This window comes from Lonchura striata, chromosome Z (genome assembly GCF_046129695.1).
Source record: "Lonchura striata isolate bLonStr1 chromosome Z, bLonStr1.mat, whole genome shotgun sequence".
Classification (NCBI taxonomy): domain Eukaryota; kingdom Metazoa; phylum Chordata; class Aves; order Passeriformes; family Estrildidae; genus Lonchura; species Lonchura striata.
Genome location: NC_134642.1, coordinates 12,802,699 through 12,825,425, shown reverse-complemented (window position 1 = coordinate 12,825,425; position 22,727 = coordinate 12,802,699). Strand labels below are relative to the sequence as shown.

The following is a 22,727-nucleotide window of genomic DNA, read 5'->3' as shown; positions in this document are numbered from 1 at the left end:
TCTTACGTTCAGTAAGCTGTGACTATCAGTAATTTCCTGCCACATGGGGAAAGGTACCATGTAAATTATGCCATTCTATTCATTCCTTTAAAGAAGGAATGAAGACACTGCAGCTATGGTAAAGCAATTTGCCAGCTGCCAGGTTTAGAAGATCCTCAATATATCCTTTGCAGTCTTTTAGAACAGTAAGCACAAGAAGATAATTTTATTTATTAGACAACTACTTAGAAACAGACATGAAACTGATCTTGTTGAGACACACCTTTGTATACATGCACATGCATGTATGTGTGTATATAAATATATACATATATCTATTGAATGACTCTAAAGAAAATATTAAACTGACAATCTGTGATAAAAGGAAAAAACCTTTTTCCTCTTATCTTGATTCCTTTTTAGCAAAACAACAATAAAGCAAGAAAACAGACTGTTAAGTAACAAAATCTGTATTCTGAAGTGACAGTTTTATTATTTCATTTAAAACAGAAGAAATATAGAGATTTGTACATGCTGAAGGAAGCCTACTCAGAGGAAGGTTGCTAGAAGAATCAGGCAAAATCAAGAACAACCTTTGAAGCTTGCATTTTTACTATGGTTGTTGTTGAAAATAATACAAGAAGGTGCACTGTGCAGATATGGCTTTATAACACGAAATGGGAGTATCTTTTAAATGCAGCTGATAATCTGAAAGGCTTAAACAGAAATAAGATCTACAGCACTAAGAAATGAAAGTCACATATATTAAAAATACAAAGACATACACTGAGGCCACTCAAGAATTTCTGATACAAGATGAGGTGGTTGAGAATGACATCTCAGTTCATAAAACAAGTAAGAGCAAGCTCTGTGTGCAGTAGTGGCTCACTGGCCAAGTATGTGTTGCCAAAATGATGTCCCTAATAAAGGCCTTCTCAGGATTACCACAAAAAATATGTCCAGGAGATATACAGAAGCATTAATGCTGCTTTTCAAAGCCAAGAGCACTAGCACATCACTAGTTCTTTGAACTATTTGAACTACTCCAGGACACTCACAATTATGCTTTTGCTCCTTCCTGACATTATTTATTAACATATATTACTGACTTCTTATGAAATAAGACTCTGCCATATTCATTGGTAACTAGTAAGAAAATACAATATTATTAAGTATTGACATACTGTGCTGCTCTACCCTCTTTAATTTTATCTGCTCCTTGTTGTGTTCCCTAATGATTTGAAACTTTGTTTCGCTACCCAAAAATAACAGAAGGTTAGAGTACAAAACCAAATTTGCGGCCATTTGTCCTAAAAGTATTTAATACGTGTTTTCATTTATGCATTGATGTACTACAAAAAAAAAATTCCAAGCTTTCAGCACCCTCTACAGGCTAACTGCTTTGATGCACTTTGACTTGTAAATACTGCTACCTAAGATAATCAAAACAGTATATTTTAATAATCACAGCATTTTAAGAAAAAGTAGGTAAACATGTAATTGAGGAACACGACAAATTAATTTTTCTGTCAGAAGAGAAAATAACTATTCAGTGAATATCAGAACCTTTGGAAGCGCAGGATTTTTATCCAGCTGTCAGCCAAATTCTTAAGAAGTCAACTCACTTCTTGACGTGACCTGAAGCTCTGTGTGGTTTTCTCTAAGAAAATGTTTCATGCTATCAGCTATCCAGAAAACAAAGAGAACTTTAGCTTACCATCCCTGTTGGACAGCAAACAGACAAGGCCATTAAGGCACGTGTCAGTCACTTCGGTGATGTTAGTTGCGCATCTGCCTATAGCTTGAATCGTAGCTGCAGCAAAGTGCTTGTCTTGGCTTTTCACGTAAGTCTAAAGAAACAGGACTTTTGTTAGTCAATATATAACTCTTGTTAGACAAAGACTTATCATATTATTCTCATGAGGCAAACATACTGTATAATAAATTAAGCTTAGCTACAATACACATTAGAAACTATAATTTTTCACCTCATTGTCACTTATAGAAGACATTTTCTTGCAAGCTTTGGTCACCCATGGCCATGCAAAACTCTGATTTCAAGAAAGCCTGGGGCAGGAGGCAGTTACCCAAAAACAGCCATTAGTTTGTGTGCAAGGCTGGAGGAGTTGATGAGCTCTCTCTTCAGAGAGGTTTCAGTTCATTTATCTAGGAGCATCTGTGAAACTATGAATAACCTACCTGCCTGAGAACCAGTACCTTTCACAGAAATCCAGCCAGAGAACTGAAGCAATGCAAATAGATGTCACAAGCAAAGAGGAAAGAAAGGACAGACACTGTTTCACAATATAGGCAGAAGATCTTGCTGATACATAAAGATATTGGAGAAAATAAACACAACTTAATCAAATGACTTATGGAAATGAGGTTTGTCAAAAAATGCTAATGGCCACATACTGCTAAAATTAAGACTCTGTCACATAGTGACTTATAGTGTCAGTCAACTTGCTGGAATTTGTGTTTAAGAATATGGGATGATTGAGTTTTTCTAATCACTTTTTTTCTTTTTTCTTTTTTTTTTTTTTGGTAGCTGGGAGGAGAGTGAGAAACAAAATACTTGGATTCCTTTCTGTATATAAATAGCTCCTTTATCCGTTACAGTATGAGATGCTTTAATTTCCATATTTGGAACATTTCATCCTTGCAAATACTTAAACTTGAAAAATTTAAGCCTTGGAGAAACATCCGACAACAGAAAAAGAGACCATGAGTACAAAAAGAACACTCTTTTGCACAAACCTGAAATTCTCGAAGCAGAGTTGATATGTTGGCTTCATTTGCTAAATTTGTCATGATTTCAAGCTACAAGAAAAAAACCCAGTATATTGTCAAAAGTTAAAATATTACAAACAGTAGCACTTGTACACTATACTTTTATTGTATATAAAGTATATATTAAAAATACCACTCAGAATTCAACAGAGTATACCAGATATCAACACAAACTGGCACCACTCAGAATGTGCTCAGAAGGCATATTTTTCTTGCAAATACTAGCAAAGTTTACAAAGCAGGACCCTGGGGTTCAGTGATGTATTTTTTTATGAGTCCAAGATTTAGTGTTTCATTGCATATCAAATGGGCTTGAAATACTTCTGTCAGTTTTCCAATGTTATACAACAGGCCTGAGCATATAAGAACCACACAACAATGTAAGAAGAAATAACGGAAGTCACAACTGCATCATGGGAGAAATAAATTGCCCATTATATTCAGATGAACTGTAATAAAAGACCTTTAAACTCAGGAATGAAACATCTGTATCTTTGAGATTCCTCAGATCTCATTCAACAACAAAAACATCAGAACCTGGAAGCCCTCATCTTTGCTCCTGGTGAACAAAAGGATGATATGCAATACTTGGCATGTATTGTTAGGATGCCATGCTTCCAAGCTGTTTCAACTTTGAAGTAAACTGAAAACAAACCCCAAAAGGGAAGTCAAGACGCCTTGGAAATATGTTGGTATTTTTTGACTTTGAGACATCCAGAAAAGGATACTCAAATGATACAGTCCACCTGTACTTCAAAACAATTTCTTAAGACATATTACAAAAGGCTCTTAAAGATATGTATCTAAAACTGCATAGAAAGCAAGAGGATAAATGAAAAAGAGAAACGTGCATGAGAAAAGGAGATTATTTTACAGTATAGGGTGGCTATCAATGAAACATCACAAATATCTTCACTGGCCATTTTCACATATGAACTGGGAAAGTAAGGAGAAGACAGGTGACAAAGTTTTCAACTGATGCTACAGTTTTCATGGATATGAAGACAAAGGTTGACTAAGAAAAGCTGTGTAAGAGTTCCAAATAGTAAAAGAGTAATTAATAAAACAGGAAAAAAAAATCAACACATCTGCAAAGTAATGCTTGTAATAGGGAAAAAACCTTATCTGTTCGGAAAACTATAGACTCTGAGACGATGACAACTAATTATAACTGAGAATTTGTGACTAAAATAGGTTACTGTGAAAATAAAAGCTCAATGCTAACCAGTGATCAAAAAAGCAAACTTGATGGTTGAAAATTAAAAAAAAAAAAAACAAAAACCAGAAATCCATAAGCACAGGAGACAAAATCAAGGGTGCTCCTACATATTAATTACATCCATGCGTCTCACCATTCTGTTTTGAAATAGGTAGGCTTGAACTACAGAAGTAGAAGAGGGAGAAAACCACAAGGTTTTTTTACCTATACAGAAGTTTAGGATCTTCTAAATTTTTCAGCCATCATGAAACAAATGAAACAATGAAAGAAAAACACCACAATTTCTATTTTTCCAACTCTTCTCCAATATATTATCAATTGATATGGGAATTTAAATACATCAACTTTCTATTATTTTTTTCGACTGACTATTTTTGGATAACAGTAAGGCAGTCACAATATTCCTTAAAACATAGAGAATATCTTTTTGCTTCCAACTGCCTCAAATATATTTAAGTCTTATTGCTGGTATATAATACAAATATGTATTTATTTTGTATGTAAACATGACAGTTTTGATATAGTCATCTTGTACTACACCACTCTTGCACATATAATCTAAGTGCAATATGCATGTAAAACAAAGATAAGGAAAAAATATTGTTTCTTTCAGAAAACTACCTTCCACGCCTAAACATAAGTGCCTATGACAATCTAAATCTAAACAAGAGAAAAGGCACATAATAGTAGACACGTTTTTTGCCATTGTTTTGTCAAGGATTTCACATTTGTTGAAGAATTACTACAGAGGAAGCAACATGACAACAGCTGGAAACATGCATTGAGATGTGGCCTTGAGGAAAGCCTAAAGTACTTCTGTCAAATGCTGACTTCAACGAAAATTTGGGACTCAAACATTGCCCCATTTTGTACAGAGGAACAGATTTAAACTCTTTTTAAGTTAGCAGTATTAAAGACTCTTTTCTTCCCATGAAATAGTCAAACTCTCAACAGTAGAATACCTGGTAGAAAAAAAATTATAATGCTTTCTATCACTGAAATGTCCTAAAAGCTCTGGTGGATAATACAGCCATTCTTCCACCTGCAACATAATAACAGAATCTTTCACAAAGCTTGACAAGCCTGAAGGCTCCTTGTGGACTTAACTAAATGCCTCCATACTTCTTAGTGAGATAAAGAAACTGTATAGAGTGACCTCTGTTGTATCAGTGAAAAACATTTTACCTTTCTGTTGCAAACTGCTTTCGTCCACCAGTATATGGAAAAATTTGCCTTTAATAAACTCACCTTGAGTGTTTTGATCATAGTTGGATCAGTTGATCTAACATAGAAACTCTTCAAATAAGGTTCAAACATACCCTGAAAATCAGAATATATTTAAGTAACTCTCCAGTGTTTTGTATACAGTGTGATTTAAAAAATTCTAAATAGGATATACCTTTCTTTGTATTGACATAGTGGCAATATTTTGCAGGACAATATACTGCACCTCTCTAGAATGTGAAAAGAAAAATAAGAGTCATTCAAAAAAATTATTGATAAACAGAATAATTCAACACAGCAAAAAAAGTTAAATTCTATTTGAACATCAAGTTACTTACCCATTTGTTTTGGCATAAACATAGAAGGCAAAGCTTGTTGCCAACTGCCAGCTTCATCATTTGATTCACAGGAAGAGAGATGCATGATGAAACCAGGCTCTCATTTTTTAAAACACCAATACACAAAAATACTTACTTGAAACCAGTGCAATGGTGCCTTTTGTAGGTCGTGGGTATTTGTTGAAACCAGAATTACATTTACCATTTTAATATAATGGAAATAGCTTACAAAAGCCTTACATTTCATACACCTTCTTGAAATAAGTATTTCAGAATGACATAGCTGAGAACAAAAATACACAAGCTTTATCTGCAGACTTGAAATAACTGCATTAATTAGAAGAACAGTTAATCCTTGCACAATTAGCAAGAAATGCTATGACATTTCTCTTAAGAATTTTTCTAAAAATCCAAGATCTCCCGTGACTCAAGTGTATTCACTGGCAGACATATACATCTATAAAAAAACTAATAAATACTTTTACATAATAGACTTTGCAAGAGATAGACAATAATATAATACAAAAACATTACACATGTTTAGAGAAGGCATTCTCATCATTAATATATGAGTTTAAAAACCTCAACATAAGTGATCAAAAAGAAATCTGGATACTAGTCTGAAGCTTTTAAAGTACAGACTTTGTGTCACCAATTGCTTAAAAACTAAGTAATAACTTACACACAATTTTTCTGAACCATGAGTGCTCAAATCCTTGCATGCTACAAATCTCACCCTGACAGAGAAATCATCATACCCATTATCTCCTCTTACTCAAAACTGTCTAATAGCCCTAAGGTAATTGCAGCTGTTGCTTACAAAGAAAAGTGATAATAGAGAAGTACTTAAGATCTTTTAAACCAATTTTATGCAATTCTTACATACGTGCATGGCAAGAGTCAGCTACACATGATGAAACAAGACTGGAAATTGCTATGAGATGCCCTTCTGGGCACTCCCACCCTAACTAGATTATAGCTTAGTTGACATTAATTTGAAGGCCACAGGCAAATAACTTCAAGGGCAAACAGCAACAGCTTATTTTGAAGTGTTTCTAAAAGCAGAAGTGTTTCACCCAGAATGGTAACAGAAAACAGAAAAGACAGAAAAATCAGGAGACTAGTGTCATTTAAGGTACTAGTTGAGATACAGGAAAGAAGTGACTTTAATGAAAACTGTGTATAAACACGCAATAAACCACATACAAATGATCCTTTCAACCTGTGATGATGAGTTTATATATTATCTGCCAAGTGCTTTAGGTACTTTACTCATCTTTGCATAAAAAGAATAGGAAGCATACTGTACTATGAAGCCAAACACAAAACCAATAGTGATTCATTCTTATCTGAAATAAAAGAATGAATATACTACCAAGTCTCATTTTAATTCTTTACCAACTTTTAAACAATATTGAGCTGCAGAACTTTTAGAGAAACAACTCTTTGATGGCAGGGCTTACAAAAGTTAAGGTATATCTAGGATGAGTAATCTTGCCAGACACACAAAAATGATTTTTTAAAAAAGCCTTTGTGTCTGTTTGACAAAACTGATTAAAAAAGTAAATTATTCTCACAATGAAGTTCCAGCCAAAAATATCATTTTTAGTTAAAAAGTTATTTTAAAAACAATTAATATTGTCTCATGTAAACCCTTCAAGGCTTTTCATACAAATACATGGAAGTTCAAAATCTAAAAACTGAATAGGGAAGAAAAACACTTCTGTGCAGCAAATATTGGCACACTACACAAAGAACTATGATATACAAATGAAAAAATAGCAGAAACACTCTTATGAAATCTAGCTGACAAGACCTTTCATAGAAAAACAGACAAAATACTACTGAAAATAATGAAGTCAAATCAGAACATTCTGAATTAAATATAAACTTGTTCTTTAAAAGCCATCCAAGGATTAAGGAAACACAGAAGATACAGCAGGATCAAGTGGTAATATCAATTTTAATACATATGTTGTCTCCTTCCCCTGAGATTCCCAAAAACTGACTGGACACAGTCTTGAGTACAGTGCTTTGGGAGACCCTCCATGAATAGGAAAGTTGGACTAGACAATATCCAGTGCTCCCTTCTAAACTCACCCATTTTGAGATTTGTGTTACAGTGCAGGAAAATAAAATATACATCAGAAGATTTATTTAGTGCTTAACAGGACAGTAACGTGTCATGGTTTGACACTGGCACAATGCCAGTGCCCTCATGAAAATGCAATTTCTCAATTGAATGCTGTGAAATGCAATTGAGAACAGAGCAAAGCAGGCCTAAGCTTAATAACATAAAAAAACTTTATTAAGCTACCACTATAAAAGAAAAAAGAAAAGCAAAAAAAAAATTATACAAAGATTAAAATGAAAACTTTGCAAAGCATTCTTCCTCCTACTACCTAACTTTAACAAACTATAGCGAGACACAATCTGGACCCCAATCAGGTTTCTACTCTCCAATAGATACGCAGTCCATCAAGGGAGACAAAAGTCTCTCCTGTGCCACAGACCCCCCAAGAAACACAGCTCCACATCCTGTGTTTCCATGTCACACATGGCACCGCCCGGAGAAAAAGTTTGCCATAGTAACTCTTCTCCTTTCCATGCACAGTGCTCTCACTACTAATGTATAGATAGACAGACTGCTTTTAAGATTTTTCCTTTCAAAAATCCCCTGCCAAGAGGGGAAAAAAAAACCCAAATAGTTCAGTTTTTCATTTTTTAAGACCACAGTCCCCCTCCATTTTCCCGAGCTTAAAAATCTAATAACAAAAATCTTCTTCTCTTCTCTTTCTTTAAAGACAAGAAGCACTACCACAAACCCCCTAACTTTTCTCTATTCACTTCACTTCTCTCTTTTTCCAGTTAAAGCAAATCTCTTTGCTCACTAACATCCTCCTAAAATAGTCTCTCTTAATAGAAAAGATCAATTCCATCTGTGACTACCAAAGAAAAAGTCTAACGTCATTTCCTCCTATTTAAAATTTCTCCTTCTAACATCTCAGAGTCTAAGCTGTCTCTCTTCTTCTCTTTAAAATTAAAAAAAAAGAAAAATTTCACAAAGCTTTTATTTCTTTAAAAAGGTTAAAAGTCCTGACTCCCAAGAATAGCTCAATATCTAAATTCTCCAAGTCCCACAAACAGCTGAGCACCTTGCAGCGCCCCCCCCACTCTTTTCCTCCCCCGCAGTATACTGCTAACAAGCCATCATTACTTCTCTCTCTTTCTTTCTCTCTCTCTACTCTAAAAAGAAAACAGAGACATCCCAAATTTCCTCCACCCTTCCATCTACAGAAGAGCCAGCCCAGTTCTAGTCCTTCCACCCTTCAGCCTACCTCAGTCAGGCTATGGGCCTTCCCCTCCCCACCCAGCCACAAGCCAGACAAAAAAGAAACTACACTACATGCTAACCAGAACTAAAGAAAACAAGTTTTTCTAAAAATTTTATTTTTAACTTCTCTGTGTTCTCAGAAGCGTATCCACCTTTAATTAATCAATATCCAAATTAACCTCTTCTTTTAAAAAAATTCTTTTTCCGTGTCAAACCACAACATAACGAAATCAACATAACTAGATTTCCACTAATTTAAAAAACATCAACATTTTAAACAAACCAGTTAGTACTGATTCCATTTAAATACTAACTAGGCAGCCATGTTTTTGTTAGAACAAAAATCATACAAATGAAATACAATAACCAATGATCCCTGGACAGGATCTCAAAAATGATGGAATAACTTTTAGTGATCCTCATTTGTTGAGTGAATGTGAGTATTACAGGATAATTTCAAAAATTAAATTAATTTTGTAATAGTAATAGTTACAGTCTTGTAACTATGGCTAAACAAATATGCACAAAAAAGTACACACAGTGATGTGAAGTTTGGACTTGACCTACCTGTTACTGCGGAGTAAACGCACCAATGACTTAGAAACAATACCAGCTTCAGATTTTGGTGCCAAATGCCAGTAAAGCTGTGCAACTGCCATTACCACCTAAAGGAAGAACATTCAGAGCAGCATGTTAGCTTCAAATCATCATTCATATCTACCACATTTGCTTCAGACCTGCAGGACTACCAGCTCACTCTTCTTCAAAAACAAAGTGCATACCTGTGGTCTTTGAAATCATGAAATCAGACAGAGGAAGAACATTGGAATAAATATATTTTTACTAATTAAGTAGCTTTACTTCCTCCCAGTATTTACAGTATGCTATAATAAATGGAAGGTCATAGAAATAGGGACAGAGAAAAAACATAAAGCAATTTAAATCACAAACATCCTGATAAATCAGTATTGCTAACATCAGCTGTACAAAGTAATGAAGAAATATTCTTTACAAGTTTTTCTAATGTGCTTTTCCTTTATTACTACAGGTTCAGTATCTTTTATCTAGTTTCCACTCAAAACCTTTCATTCTATTATTCTATTATGCAATTTATAAAACAACAGCTGTCTATACTGGAAAATTTTAAAGTATCAAATCCAACAGAAAGTAAAAGCTACAGACGTGTATACTGATATCCAGGCTAACAAAATTCAGAAGACTGAGATATAAGCAACTTAAAACCCATTTTTTTCTTCTCAGATTTCCTCATAAATAAAAGACAAAATATGATCTTTATGCTGGTGAGTGTCATGTAACCATTGGACCTTTCCTACAAGTCATGTTCAACTCTCTGTTTCAAACAAAAAAAAAATCATAGAGACTCCAAGTAAAGCCCTCATAGTAACACTTCACTTGGTATCTTAAATCCTAGTACCAATGAAAGAAAAATTATTATTCAACAATACAAAGCAATTTAAAATATCTAAAGCTAGGAAATAACTTTAAGATTTTTTGCAATATACCACAAGTATCTTTTACTGCTGACAAAAGCCATAAGGTCATATGGAAAGCCACAAATTAATTGTAGGTAAATTCTGTGAACAGTATGAATAACCCCATTCGTAATAGTAATTCAAGGTAACATAATTTCAGTAACACCTTCCAAAATGCACTTTAACATCTCAGTTAACTTTATGCCAGAAAGTTAAAGATCGTTAGTGTGAGAATAAATACCATATTTAATAAAGAAAATTATTTATACAATGAGGGCAATAACTAGCTGAACCTCTCAGTGAAGTGGGACGGCAAACATATCAAACATACTTGTTCTTTAAATGAAATTAAGAAACAACATAGACACTGAACAGTGATTTTTAGCAAAAAGTTGTACAAATTTAATCAACTTGTTTAAGTCTGCTGGGCTGCCAGATCATAAATGATTTTGAGAAGAGTCAGACATGAGTTAGAATCTCAAAGTATAACTCAAAGTATAACTCAAAGGAGAACTATAACCTGATCTATTTAGCTTATAAAGAATAGGTGGCAAGGAAACTTAATCATGGAGGACTAACTGTTCTTGCAATTATATAAGTATTCATTATCACTGGAAGACTTCTCTCAAAAGACATCTAGTCCTGATTAACACGACAATCTCAGGTTAGAAAGTTAATATTCTGTGATCTGATTAACATCATAATGATTCACCATGAGCATGGCTTTTTCTAATTCTAAAAAGTTACCTGTACTTTAAAATCTCATGGAAATAATCTAGCATACCATACTTATAATGTCATGTCTATCCTAGCACCCTGCCAGGGCAACTGCTCTAGAAATGTGGTGGATAATTGTTTACTTTTAAAATGTGAGACTCAAAAAAAAGAACAAATCAATGAATCAATAACAGTATGATTTTCTTTGTAGATCTGTTCCATAAAACTGTACCAGTTTGTGCCATCCAAACTGTTGAGAGTGTAGCATCAAGAGCTACTCTAGTAGAGTCATCACATGCTTACCTATGTTGGATTCAAATGCTCTCATACTTTTTTCTAGTATTTTGTCTTTATTATTTGAAACACATACCACAATCAGTTTAGGTGCTTTGCTTACAAGCTAAGTTAAATTCAAAATAGATCCATCACACTTTTCCTAAAGTGTATTTTCATCAGTTTTAGAGGTGCAGATTCTACTCTTCAATCTTTTAAATTTTTTAAAAATTAGATTATTTTTGATTTAATATTTTAATCATAAAGGAAATTGTCATACAGCAGCATTTCGGCTTTGAAGCAGAGGCTTTGTATTTCGTAAAAGCAGCCTGTGATCCGGGTCCATAGTATAGATGGCTTTCAATTTCTGATCCTTTTCTTTCTGTTCTTCATCAGATTCATAGAAATTACTTTCACTGTATTCATCCACCACTTCATCAACCTATCAAAAGACAAAATGACAGGGACATATACAGAATATTTGAATCAACAGGTTTTATTCATTAAGGAAGTAACATACAGCACCACAGTTTCAAGCAAGATTTATATATGTTTTTTTAAGAATAGTTTTTGGCTTTTCTACCAATTTGATTCAGACAGTACATGCACTGACATGACAAACAGATTAACAATATATACAAAAATTCCTTAGAAATAAGTTATATTGACATATGAAATATCTTTGCTATTATTCAACAAACTCTTAAAGGTATTTTTTGGACTTAAAGCCTATGATCCAAATTGGTATTTGCAGAAAATACCTAGAAATTAAAATAAGATACAGGTCTTCAGGAAACTTGGAAAGGCTGCATGCCTTGGTCAAAATTCAGGTGTAGTGAGAGAATCCATAAAAATGTCTTCAGTAGAGGTAGGAGGACAGGGGGAGGGAGGAAAGAAGTGACAATGAATTAAAACTGTCATTTAATTCTGGTTTTTATTAGAATTTGGACAGACATTGAATTTGTTTTAAAAAGAAGAAATATGAAGGGAAGTTTCATTAATTGATGCCAATTTTGCTCTCAGTGCTTTACAGGATGCCTAGCAAACTCATAGATATTTTATGCAATAGCAACTGAAGTACTTTAATGTCCTTACTTTTCTTCCCACAATTCTTTATGGCAGTCACATTCTAAACTAAAAACCCAGGATGCCATATCAAGTCCAGTGCTAACTGAATTCTTCCCTTGCCAACAGGACAGGCAATGTTAAAGGAAATTTCCCGATCCCAGTGCATCACAACCTGCACTGAAGAAGCTTCCTCTAACAGGAGGAGGATAATTCAATCTTCATTGATTCAGTCTTCAATATCCTTGCCTTGACTGCTAACAGGCATGCAGATCAGTACTATTGAATTCAACAGGAATATTGAGTTTGAAACAGTATTTAAGTCATTAATAACTGTTACAAAGAAACAGCTTGAGCTCTCACATTTCTGACTTTTTTTTTAAAGAATTGTTTGTTTGGAACATACTTGAAGCAGCAGAATTCCAATAAAAAGCAGCATATGCCTCTTATGAAAACACTTTTATTTTAAATCTGATTAAGGTCCTTCTTCATACCCCAACAGCAAAAGTATTAAGATGATCTTCTCATAATCACATATTTTATTGTAATTTTAGAATGTAACTCTTTTCTCAGATCTGCTGAGATCTGTTTAGGAAATAATTATATTCCAGACAAAGGATGATGACAATACAACGATGACAGGGAAATTATTTTAACAAACTGAAATTCATCAAAATCAAGTTGATGAACTCCTAATTATTTAGAATCTGTAGCCATAACACAAAGTAGACATGTAATATTGCATGATTTGCACATTGTGATGGATAGAAAAGCAAAATATTATGCAAAAGAGTCAGAAGACTAGGTTAAAAACCTGCAGCTCCTTAGTGTACAAGAATTGTTATTTCAAATTCTATCAATCATTCCACACATGGAGAACAGTTACCAAACAATGTGAAAACACTCAAATCACAAAAAAACCCTTAAAGCCTCAAGCTGACGTACTGACTATATTCAATGACAAAAAGATAAAAGTATAAGTTCAGAAATCACAGTATTATTTAGTTTGGAAAAGACCTTTCAGCTCATATAGTCCAATGGTTAACCAAGCACTGCTAAGTTCACACTAAACTATGTCATGAAGTGCCATGTCTACAAGTTATTTAAATATCTCTAGGGTTGCTGACTCTACCCTTTCCCCAGGCAGCCCATTCCAGTGCTTGAAAACCTTCACTGAAAAAATTCTTCCTAATATCCAATCTAAATCTCCCCTGGTGCTTGAGGCCATATCCTCTTGTCATGTTGCTTGACCCTGACCCAGCTACAACTTCCTTTCAGGTTATTGCCTCCTTTTCTCCCAGCCACTCCTCACAGGAGTTGCGCTCCAGATGCTTTGCCAGCTCCATTGCCCTTCTCTGGAATTGCTACAGGACTTCAATGTATTTTATTTCTATCATGAGGGGCCCAGAGCTGGAAGCAGGATTCCAGGTGTGGCCTCACCAGTGCCCAGTGCAGGGGGACAACCCCTGCCCTGGTCCTGCTGGCCACACCATTGCTGATCCAGGCCAGGATGCCATTGGCCTTCTTGGCCACTTGGGCACTGCTGGCTCATGTCCAGCCACTGTCACCAGCACCCCCAGGGCCTTTCCAGCCCCTCTGCCCCAGCCTGTGGAGCTGCCTGGGGTTGCTGTGACCCAAGGGCAGGACCAGCACTGGCCTTGTTGTACCTCACACCATTGGCCTCAGGCCATGATCCAGCCTGCCCAGATCCCTCTGCAGAGCCTTCCTGCCCTCCAGCAGATCAGCTCTCCCACCCAGCTTGGTGTCACCTGCACACTGCCTGAGGGTCACAGGTCACCAGTGAGGGCATTAAACAGGACTGGCCTCAGTAGCAAGCCCTACGGAATAGCACAGGTGACCAGCCACCAGCTGGATGTAACTCCATACACCACCACTCCCCTCTGGGCCTGTCCCTCCAGCAAAGCATACCTGCATCCAAGCCACAGGCTGCCAATTTCTCCAGGATAATGCAGTGGAAAACATTTTCAAAGGCTTTACTACAGTCCAGTTTGACAACCTTCAAAGGCCTTCCCTCATCAGTGGGCTACCCTATTATACTAGGAGCTTAAACTTGCCAAGCAGGACCTGCCTTTTATAAACATGCTGGCTAGGCCTGATCCTCAGGTTGCCCCACATATGCCATGTAACAGCATTCAGGACGACCTGCTCCATCCATATCCTTGCTCACCACTGAGGTCAAGCTGACAAACCTGACAGTTCCCCATATCCTCCCTTGAACCCTCTGTGTAGACGGGTGTCATATTTGCCAATCTCCAATGAACCGGGATCTTCAAGGTTAAGCAGGACTGTTGCTAAATGATGGAATGCGGCTCAGGCTCTGGCTTCTTCAGTACCCATGAGTGGATTCTATGTGCCCCACAGACTTGTGCATGTGTAAGTGGTGTAGCACACTACTTTCCCATTGGATCATGGGGGCTTCATTTTCCTCCTTCTCTCTGTCTTACAGATCAGAGGCTGGGTACCTTGAGAACAATTGGTTTTACAATTACTGTCCTCTTCACTTCAGAAAAGGCATCTCAGTCTTTTCCTCATCCTTAATACTTTTTCCCCCTGCAGTTTTGCTGGAGCACATTCTTACTTCTCTGATAATGGAAAGCTCTGCCATTTTGTCATCACAGTGGCCCAGAGAGTCTCCAACAATCACATCCCATCACCCACCAGTCCTCCTCTGCTCGAAAGACAGCAGTTCCAGTAGGGTGCACTATCTTATTGACTCCTGACCAGCTGTGTCAGGGCATTATCATCCAGGAACCTCCTGGACTGGCTCCTCTCCACTGTACTGTATTTTCAGCAGGCATCTGGTAAATTGAGAATGAAGACTATTGACTGTGAGGCATCTCTCACCTGCCCACAGAATATTTCATTTGCCTTTTCAACATTTCTTTCATCTTCCTCTTCCAACTAGCTCAGAAGTCTGCATTTACCTGAGTAAGCAAGTCTGTTTTGGCATGCACTAGGTTATTCTTGTAATTTCTGCTATCACTGCCTGGCTTATTTCTAGATAGAACATAATTCTAGGATTCTCTTCACTCATTTCAAGCCTAGGCAGAAAATCTGAAACTGAACTCCGACACATTAAATTGCCACCAAAAATTCAGACCACCAAGCCAAAACTTCATCTTAAGATATCTAGCTGAACTGTTGCTCAGATAAACCTACAAGTACAAGTACTGAAGCCTGTACTAAGGAAAGAGACTGGGACAAGCAGTAATTCTCTTCTGAAGTGGCACAGAACCAGCCTCAAGGGGGCAAGCACAAGCAAAGCCTCTTTGTTCTAACAAAAGGGGAAAGCCTTGTGCAGAGATCTTAGAAAGCACCTCCGTGCTCAACAATACTGCTATCGTGTTCTGGAGAAGAAAAGCAATCAGAGTAGCATTACATTGATACTAGGCCTACATCTTGAACTTCAATCAGAAAAAGAAGGCATGAATAGGGTATAATGGAAATATAAACACTATTAACATCAAAATTTTTCCTGCCAGCAGAGGACTGAAAGTAAGACTCTTACTCTGGGAGACGAAAGTCTTTTTGTTTTACTTATTAGTTTAACTCTTTAATTAATTAATTAACTATTGAATCAACATCTGACAGATGATTTCCTATGCACTTATTCTCTAAATTCCACTGTCTATAGTGAACTACACTAGACTGTGGAATATACTTCTACACACATCCCTGAAGAAATGCTAGATATGGGCAACACTCAAATTTTACTTTCACAGACATGAACTGATGATAACCAGTACATATTAGCAACTTTATCAGAAATAAAATAAATCCTCTGATCCTTTTTGACAATGGAAAGATAGCATGAGTATTCTGTGACTAGATTCAAATGTTCCAAAGCTTTCTGTTGTCATTTCAATCCCTTTAGATGCAGTTTCACAGCTGATTTAAGACTAATCAGTCCAACAGAAGTGTGTTTTGTATGCTTTTTTGAAAGGATGCTTTATTTTCACCAGGAGTAGTAAAATGATCTGACCCTGTGGTCATAGGATCACTAGAACTACTGGCAAAAGCACTAGGTGGTAAACAGAACAGAAAAGTGGCAGTTGTTAGTTAAACCACATTAAATACACTTAGCAATTTGTAGTAGCACATGATTTAATTGTGCAGTTAACAGCTTTTCTAAATTGCAAAATGACTAAAAAGTTCAGAATCCTGGGAGAATAAAATGATTAAAAACTGAAACCATGGTATTCCAGACTACAATTTGCAAATAGACTCTGTGCCTTCCCCATCTACTACGATTTATTCACAGCAGAGAAGTGAGTATTTTAGTGTGGAAGAACAAGCATAATTATTTTTTACATTATTCCAGATATACAATTCAGGGACATCTTCATGTTGTTAAGTGTTGTTAAGTGTTAACAGCTTAAATGAAGAATTTATTTAAAGGCTAATGGAAAAATAAAAATAAATAATTTATTAAAAATATTTAAAATAAATAATTTATTTATTTAAGTAAATAAGCTAACATTTAACTGAAATTTTTCTAGATGTTACATTTAATATGGCATAAAAGTTGAGAATGTGACTTCCATTTAGGGTAAAATACTGTATTTGTAAACACATTATGTGAATACTACAATCACCTCCAAACAGAGCTTCACACACCCACATACTGAGTTAAAATAAAGTTTCAGTGATATCCAAAGCATGAATACACAGTGCTTTCCCAGTTTGCCAGCCTTAACTCCATCTTGTATTGAAAAAAAATGATTCAAATAATTGTGTTCCTTGGTTAGGTACAAATTATTTGAAGTTACAAATTTCAGTTTCATCAGTTTCATATGGCAATATACTCACAGCTTTCTTTTGATGCCTGTATCAAAATCTTTGGCATACTATGACTATCACTATCTTCCAGAGACCTTCCTAATATTTGCAAGAACTGTTCTCAAGCAAGTTTTGGATAAGCTAGATTTTGAAAGTAGGAAGAATTTTGGAATTAATCACTATTTGGTGAACCTGAAGGCAATACCAAAAACTGCTTTAGCCCACCAAGATCAGTATTCACCTGCTGTATGAAGAATAGTTTATTTAAAAAGGGAAAAGGGTGGATAATCTATGAATGGTTTACTACTTAAAGTATTAATGCATTACATAAGATAGACCTGAAATTTTGATGCTGTATATAACATGCCTACCTAAATCCTTCCACATGCTTTATTGATGATTATCAGAAGACCAGAACAGACCTGTTGTTACTCAGTAGATTAGCTGTGAGAAGTTTCTGACGAAAGAGCAGACCTCAACCAATCACACCTGTTAACTGACACATGCTAGTAGGAGAATTCATCTTCTCTACAACAAATCCTTGAATATGATTCAGGCTTGTCATAGAGATAAAGCTTGACAAGAATTGTTAGTGGTCTTAAAAAAAGACACAAACTCACATGAAAAAAACACTCGAGACAGTAAAGTGTAACCAACATAATGTGTAGCCTGGCTGGAGAGAGGCTTTAGAGGGCACAAGCAAAGTTTAACAAGTTTGCCTTATTAAGCCAAAGGGAGTTGAAGAGATAAAGAATAAAGGGACCAGATCTTCCACCCCGTAAGTAATAATTTCCTCTCAAGTACTAAACAGCCAGCATAAGTATACTGACTCATTCTAAGGTAAGCTGCAATTTATAATCAGTCATGTGATAACAACTTGTGCTACTTGAATGGACTGATAAAACCTAGTAATGACTCTGAGGTCACTGTAGAAGTAGGGAAGTATTTCAAATGCCTAAGTGTAAGCCTCTAGTGCCATTTTATTCTCCCTTAAACGTGAAAAAAATCTGCATGGATTTGGCAGACTCTGAAGTTATGGAGCCTACAGGAAATACATGAAAACTGAAGAAGACTAGGAAGGGCATCTTGTAGCATTTTGAACAACACTGGACACACAGCTAGATTACAGAATTATCAAATCCTAGTCTGTCCAAAGGTTAAAATTTTCATGTACTTACCCTTCCATAGGGAAAAACTATAAACACTCAAAATATTTTCCTGTTTAAAAATAGTTACTGAAACATTTTTGTGTTACATTGAAAGAAAACAATTTTTAACACCTAACAAACTTCTGAGGCACATGTGTTAAGAACCATTGGAAAGGAACAGGCTGAGGATTTTACAAGACAAATAAGAAACACACTGGGTCACAGAACCAGGATGCATTTTACAGAAATTTTTACAAACCGTACCCATTTCTGAATGGACAGAAAGCTGGTGTCTTTGCTTTCACTAGACCAGAACAATATGTTCTGTGTGGTCTTGGACACAATGCCTTTACAGCTTTCAGCAACAAAGTTACTTCAAAGTGAGTAAGAATTTTAGAAACTTAATTTATCCCTTCTACTTCACAGAACATAAAAATATTCAGTTAATGAAGTAGTGGTCTGGGATATGACATTTCTTTTATCAAGGAAGAATTTGTAAGAAGATTTCCTGAACAAACAGGCAGCCACAGGACCTCCAGAATGCAATGATTAAGTAATGCACAATATAAATAACAACACATGGCTTATCTCACATATATATAAAATATCAATACAAAATTATCACATTATGTAACATTGCATTCTGTCACTCTCCCAAAGATTAGACCTGTTGCTCCTATGCAAGTCCACAAGTACATACATATTTTCATTTAAGTGAACAACACTGGGATGAAGATTCAATATAGATTGGAAGATCACAGTTATTCTGATTTCCTTATATATTATGATTTTTATTTCAATTATAACACCAGTCTATTCATTAGCATTTGGATTAAGAGGTCAGAAGGAAAACCTACGAGTTCAGTTGGACTTGCAGAATTATGCAGATCTGAAGCCACTGAAACAGACTTCAACTCAAATAGTACCCTCTTTCAAGGACTACTTTTCAGATCACCATTCATTTGAACTCTATTCAAATGAATGGAATTGTACTGAAAATGTAATATATTAACATAATTACATAGAAGATACAATATAATTCTAGTAAATTACAATGGAAACTTTAATTTTGAGGTTTTGGTAAGAGATTTGCACACTTCTCTGGATTCCATACATTTGTGGATTTAAAAAAGATAAACATGCTTTCAGTTAATAAAAATTGAAGTATTAATGGAAATTCTCAGGGAAACTTCAAGGCATTTTTTAGTAAAAGGACTTGTATTTCAAGGCAGCTTATATTGTGATATTAACCTCTGGAGATCCATGTTTCATAGTCAGCAATTTTTATATTTATAATTACAATTTTATGTTTATATTTACATTTTTATATTTCTTAAGAAAATATCAATTTCATTTCAGTTAAGGAATATACAATAAAATTCTACTAGTTTGATAAGATTTTATTTGCAATTCAAAAAAGCTTTCTCTATAAAAAGCTTCAAATTTTTAAAAACGGTGATCTTTAACACTTAAGCTATACAAAGGAATTAAGACACCTACTCAGGCTTGAGAATCTGACTAAGGCAGGTGAAATTTAACATTAAGGTATTTTTATTTATCTCATTCTTAGCTTCCTTCAGAATGTATAAAAGTTACATGATCAACAATACATAAATCAAGTTTTATTTGTGGTTTACTAATAATATTATCATCTATGCAATAGCCTCTATAATCCCAGTTCACATGAATATGCTTATTTCATTCTAAAAAAAGCCCCATAATTTTACAAAATATGAGTATGTAAACACATTTATTACTTGAAAAACTCTTCAAAACTTTCAACTCAGCCTTGCAGAGGCTTTTACAACCTCACTTAGCCAATAACATAACTTCTAAATATAAACTTGAAAAGATAATGAAAGAAAAGCTTAATTAAAAATAAAAAAAAACCAAACAATGTAAAACATCCTTAAGAAAACCCATATTTATGACACTTTTATAGTATACCTCTTAGACAAGAGAATCACACATGGTACTGTAGACCCCACCTTCATGTGTGGAAGTAGGGGTCTACAGTAACATCTCTGCAAAGTAATTTCATAGCAAACTAATGTGAAAACTGAAGAAGTGTTCATTCTTATTTCTCTAAGAAGCAGCAATTAAATCTAGGACTGGTGTCTAAAAATAGGGGCTAAGACTTAAATATGCTGCAGTAATGAACATCTTTCTTCAGCAACCTCAAATGTACAATCACTGTTAGTAATAAAGTCTTGTGACACTTGCAGATAGAATCAAAACAATCCATTATGATTTTTAGATCACTTTCATTTATTCAAAACTCCTCTTTCAATTTCATACTCCTCAAAACAGAAGTGAGTGAAACATAAAATAGCTTAGTCTTACCAAGAAAAAACCCTTCTTTTCAATAGTATGGGGAAAAGGCACGATGACAATGCAAAGACTACTGATGCAAAGAAAATAAAAGAAAAAAAATTTCAAGCGTAAGAGGAAGAAAGTACAGGAAACAACAGGAAGGGATAAATTAAATACTGCAAAATAAAATTAAGAAGAAAATTGAAGGAAGAAAAAAGATACCATTTGCTTCTAGCTAAAATTTTACCTCTTTCTATTCTCAAATCCAAAAATTAAAGCGGAATTTGTATTCTGATGTTTGATAAAATGCTTGACCTATTTTTCAGGTTAAAATTTAATATCAATTTAAGTATCTGAAGAGGCAGTATAAGACATCAAGACAGCAAGCAAATGTGAACCAACTGCCAAGCAAAAATATTCTTCAACAGGGTTGCAAAGTAAGTGAACCATGAAGAAAACCAGTTAATTGTTAGTTAGTTTAGGACTGCAACCAAGAGAAGGGTACTACATGCTCTAGAATTAGCAGTCACCACTTCTCATGATTTACAGATAGGGTATGCAGGGGCAGGGATGATCCCAGGTCTTCAGAACTGCACATCACTCATGGTGCAGTTCCTGTACAGAACTGCAGTTGCTACCAGTGCTCTGTCACAGTCAACATGGACACACGACACTCGAGGTTCATGTGGCAACAGCAAATTTTACTAAGTGCAGTTCCCTTTCTACAGTCCTCAAAAGCCCACATAGCTGGTCCTGACTGGCTGAATTTGTTTGCCACCTGGCTAACTGGCCACTAGCTGTCCACACCCCTAATGGCCAAGACTTGCCAAGTTCTAATTAGGGTTATCTATGACTGTGAGGACTCCAGGCCAGCTGTTAGCCACCACTGTGCTCCTCTTCCACCATTCCGAGTACACACTCCACTTACATCAAACCATGTATACTAAAGCAACTCAACCTCCTTTTCTCTCAAAAAAAAAAAAAAAAAAAAAATTACATGATTTTAAATGGTAAATTCAGTGAGAACACTTTCCATACATGGCAACATACTCATACATTTATTTCCATTTTCATTTTCATGTAGCTTTAGGATTGTTTACAGCTACTAAAATGTTTATTCAATATTTAAATGATATCTGGACTACAGCCATAGCTCAATATGTTAATTAAGAGACTCAAATTTTTAAAACACAAAATTATCCTAAATTGTTGAAGAATGATAAAGAATGAAGAATGATGTTGAAGAATAAACTGTACTTGCATATAGACTGGCAGTCTGAAAGGTAGCAGTTCGCTGCCCTTACCAGAGAGTCTGATATACTCATCTAAACATCATCAATAGCCATTAAATCCTGCATTACGGAATTTTTTTCTCCTCCCCTGTAGTGCCTCAGTAAGCAAAGAAGCTGAAAGCATCTTAAAACATCTGCTGATTTACGTGAGTGTTATTCTCACGCTAACAACTGGTGGTGTATCTATTCTATTGATAAAAGGATATGTCATAATTCAAGCCACAGTTACCCCCACTCTTCTTGGTACATGGTACTGGCATTATTTATGGCTCACCATAAAGTGCAGCAAATTTGTGCATACACTACCAAAGAGAAGAATGATCCAAATAATTTGAATTTTTTCCACATTTACTATAGCCCATGGTCCTTTAGTGAGCCACCACAATCAGTCAAGAATTCTACCTGATAATACAAACAAAAGAAGTGTACAGGCTCAGACTCAGGAGCCTAAAGCTTTCTCAGAGCAAAGGTCTGACCTCACACACGTGTTCCTCACACTGCAGAAAAAGGCTTATTTTCACAAAGTAGCTAAACAAGTTTATTTAAAAATTCTTCCAACTACAGAGGAAAAAACCTGGTACAATTATGAAAAGGCCACAACAGTTACTGGACAGAGAGGTAATATTCTGTAGACAGATGCCCAGAACAAAATTCATTAGTATTCTGGCATTCAAGAAGGCCTCAAAGTAATATAACAAATCATTAATTTCATACAGTTTACACAATTTTCTATGACAAGTAG

The 22,727-nt window shown here is 35.4% G+C and overlaps 1 protein-coding gene across 3 annotated transcripts in view; it reads right to left on the bottom strand.

The window, feature by feature from the left end:
* Positions 1-22,727, bottom strand: part of AP3B1 (adaptor related protein complex 3 subunit beta 1) — a 152,557-nt gene that overhangs the window by 85,583 nt on the left and 44,247 nt on the right. For all 3 annotated transcript variants that reach the window (XM_021531843.3, XM_021531842.3, XM_021531844.3), the window contains exons 8-13: positions 11,648-11,809; positions 9,452-9,549; positions 5,388-5,442; positions 5,237-5,308; positions 2,737-2,799; positions 1,697-1,829 (exon numbers count right to left, since the gene is read on the bottom strand). In XM_021531843.3, the coding sequence (XP_021387518.2) occupies positions 1,697-1,829; positions 2,737-2,799; positions 5,237-5,308; positions 5,388-5,442; positions 9,452-9,549; positions 11,648-11,809 (583 nt within the window). The remainder of the gene's footprint in view (positions 1-1,696; positions 1,830-2,736; positions 2,800-5,236; positions 5,309-5,387; positions 5,443-9,451; positions 9,550-11,647; positions 11,810-22,727) is intronic.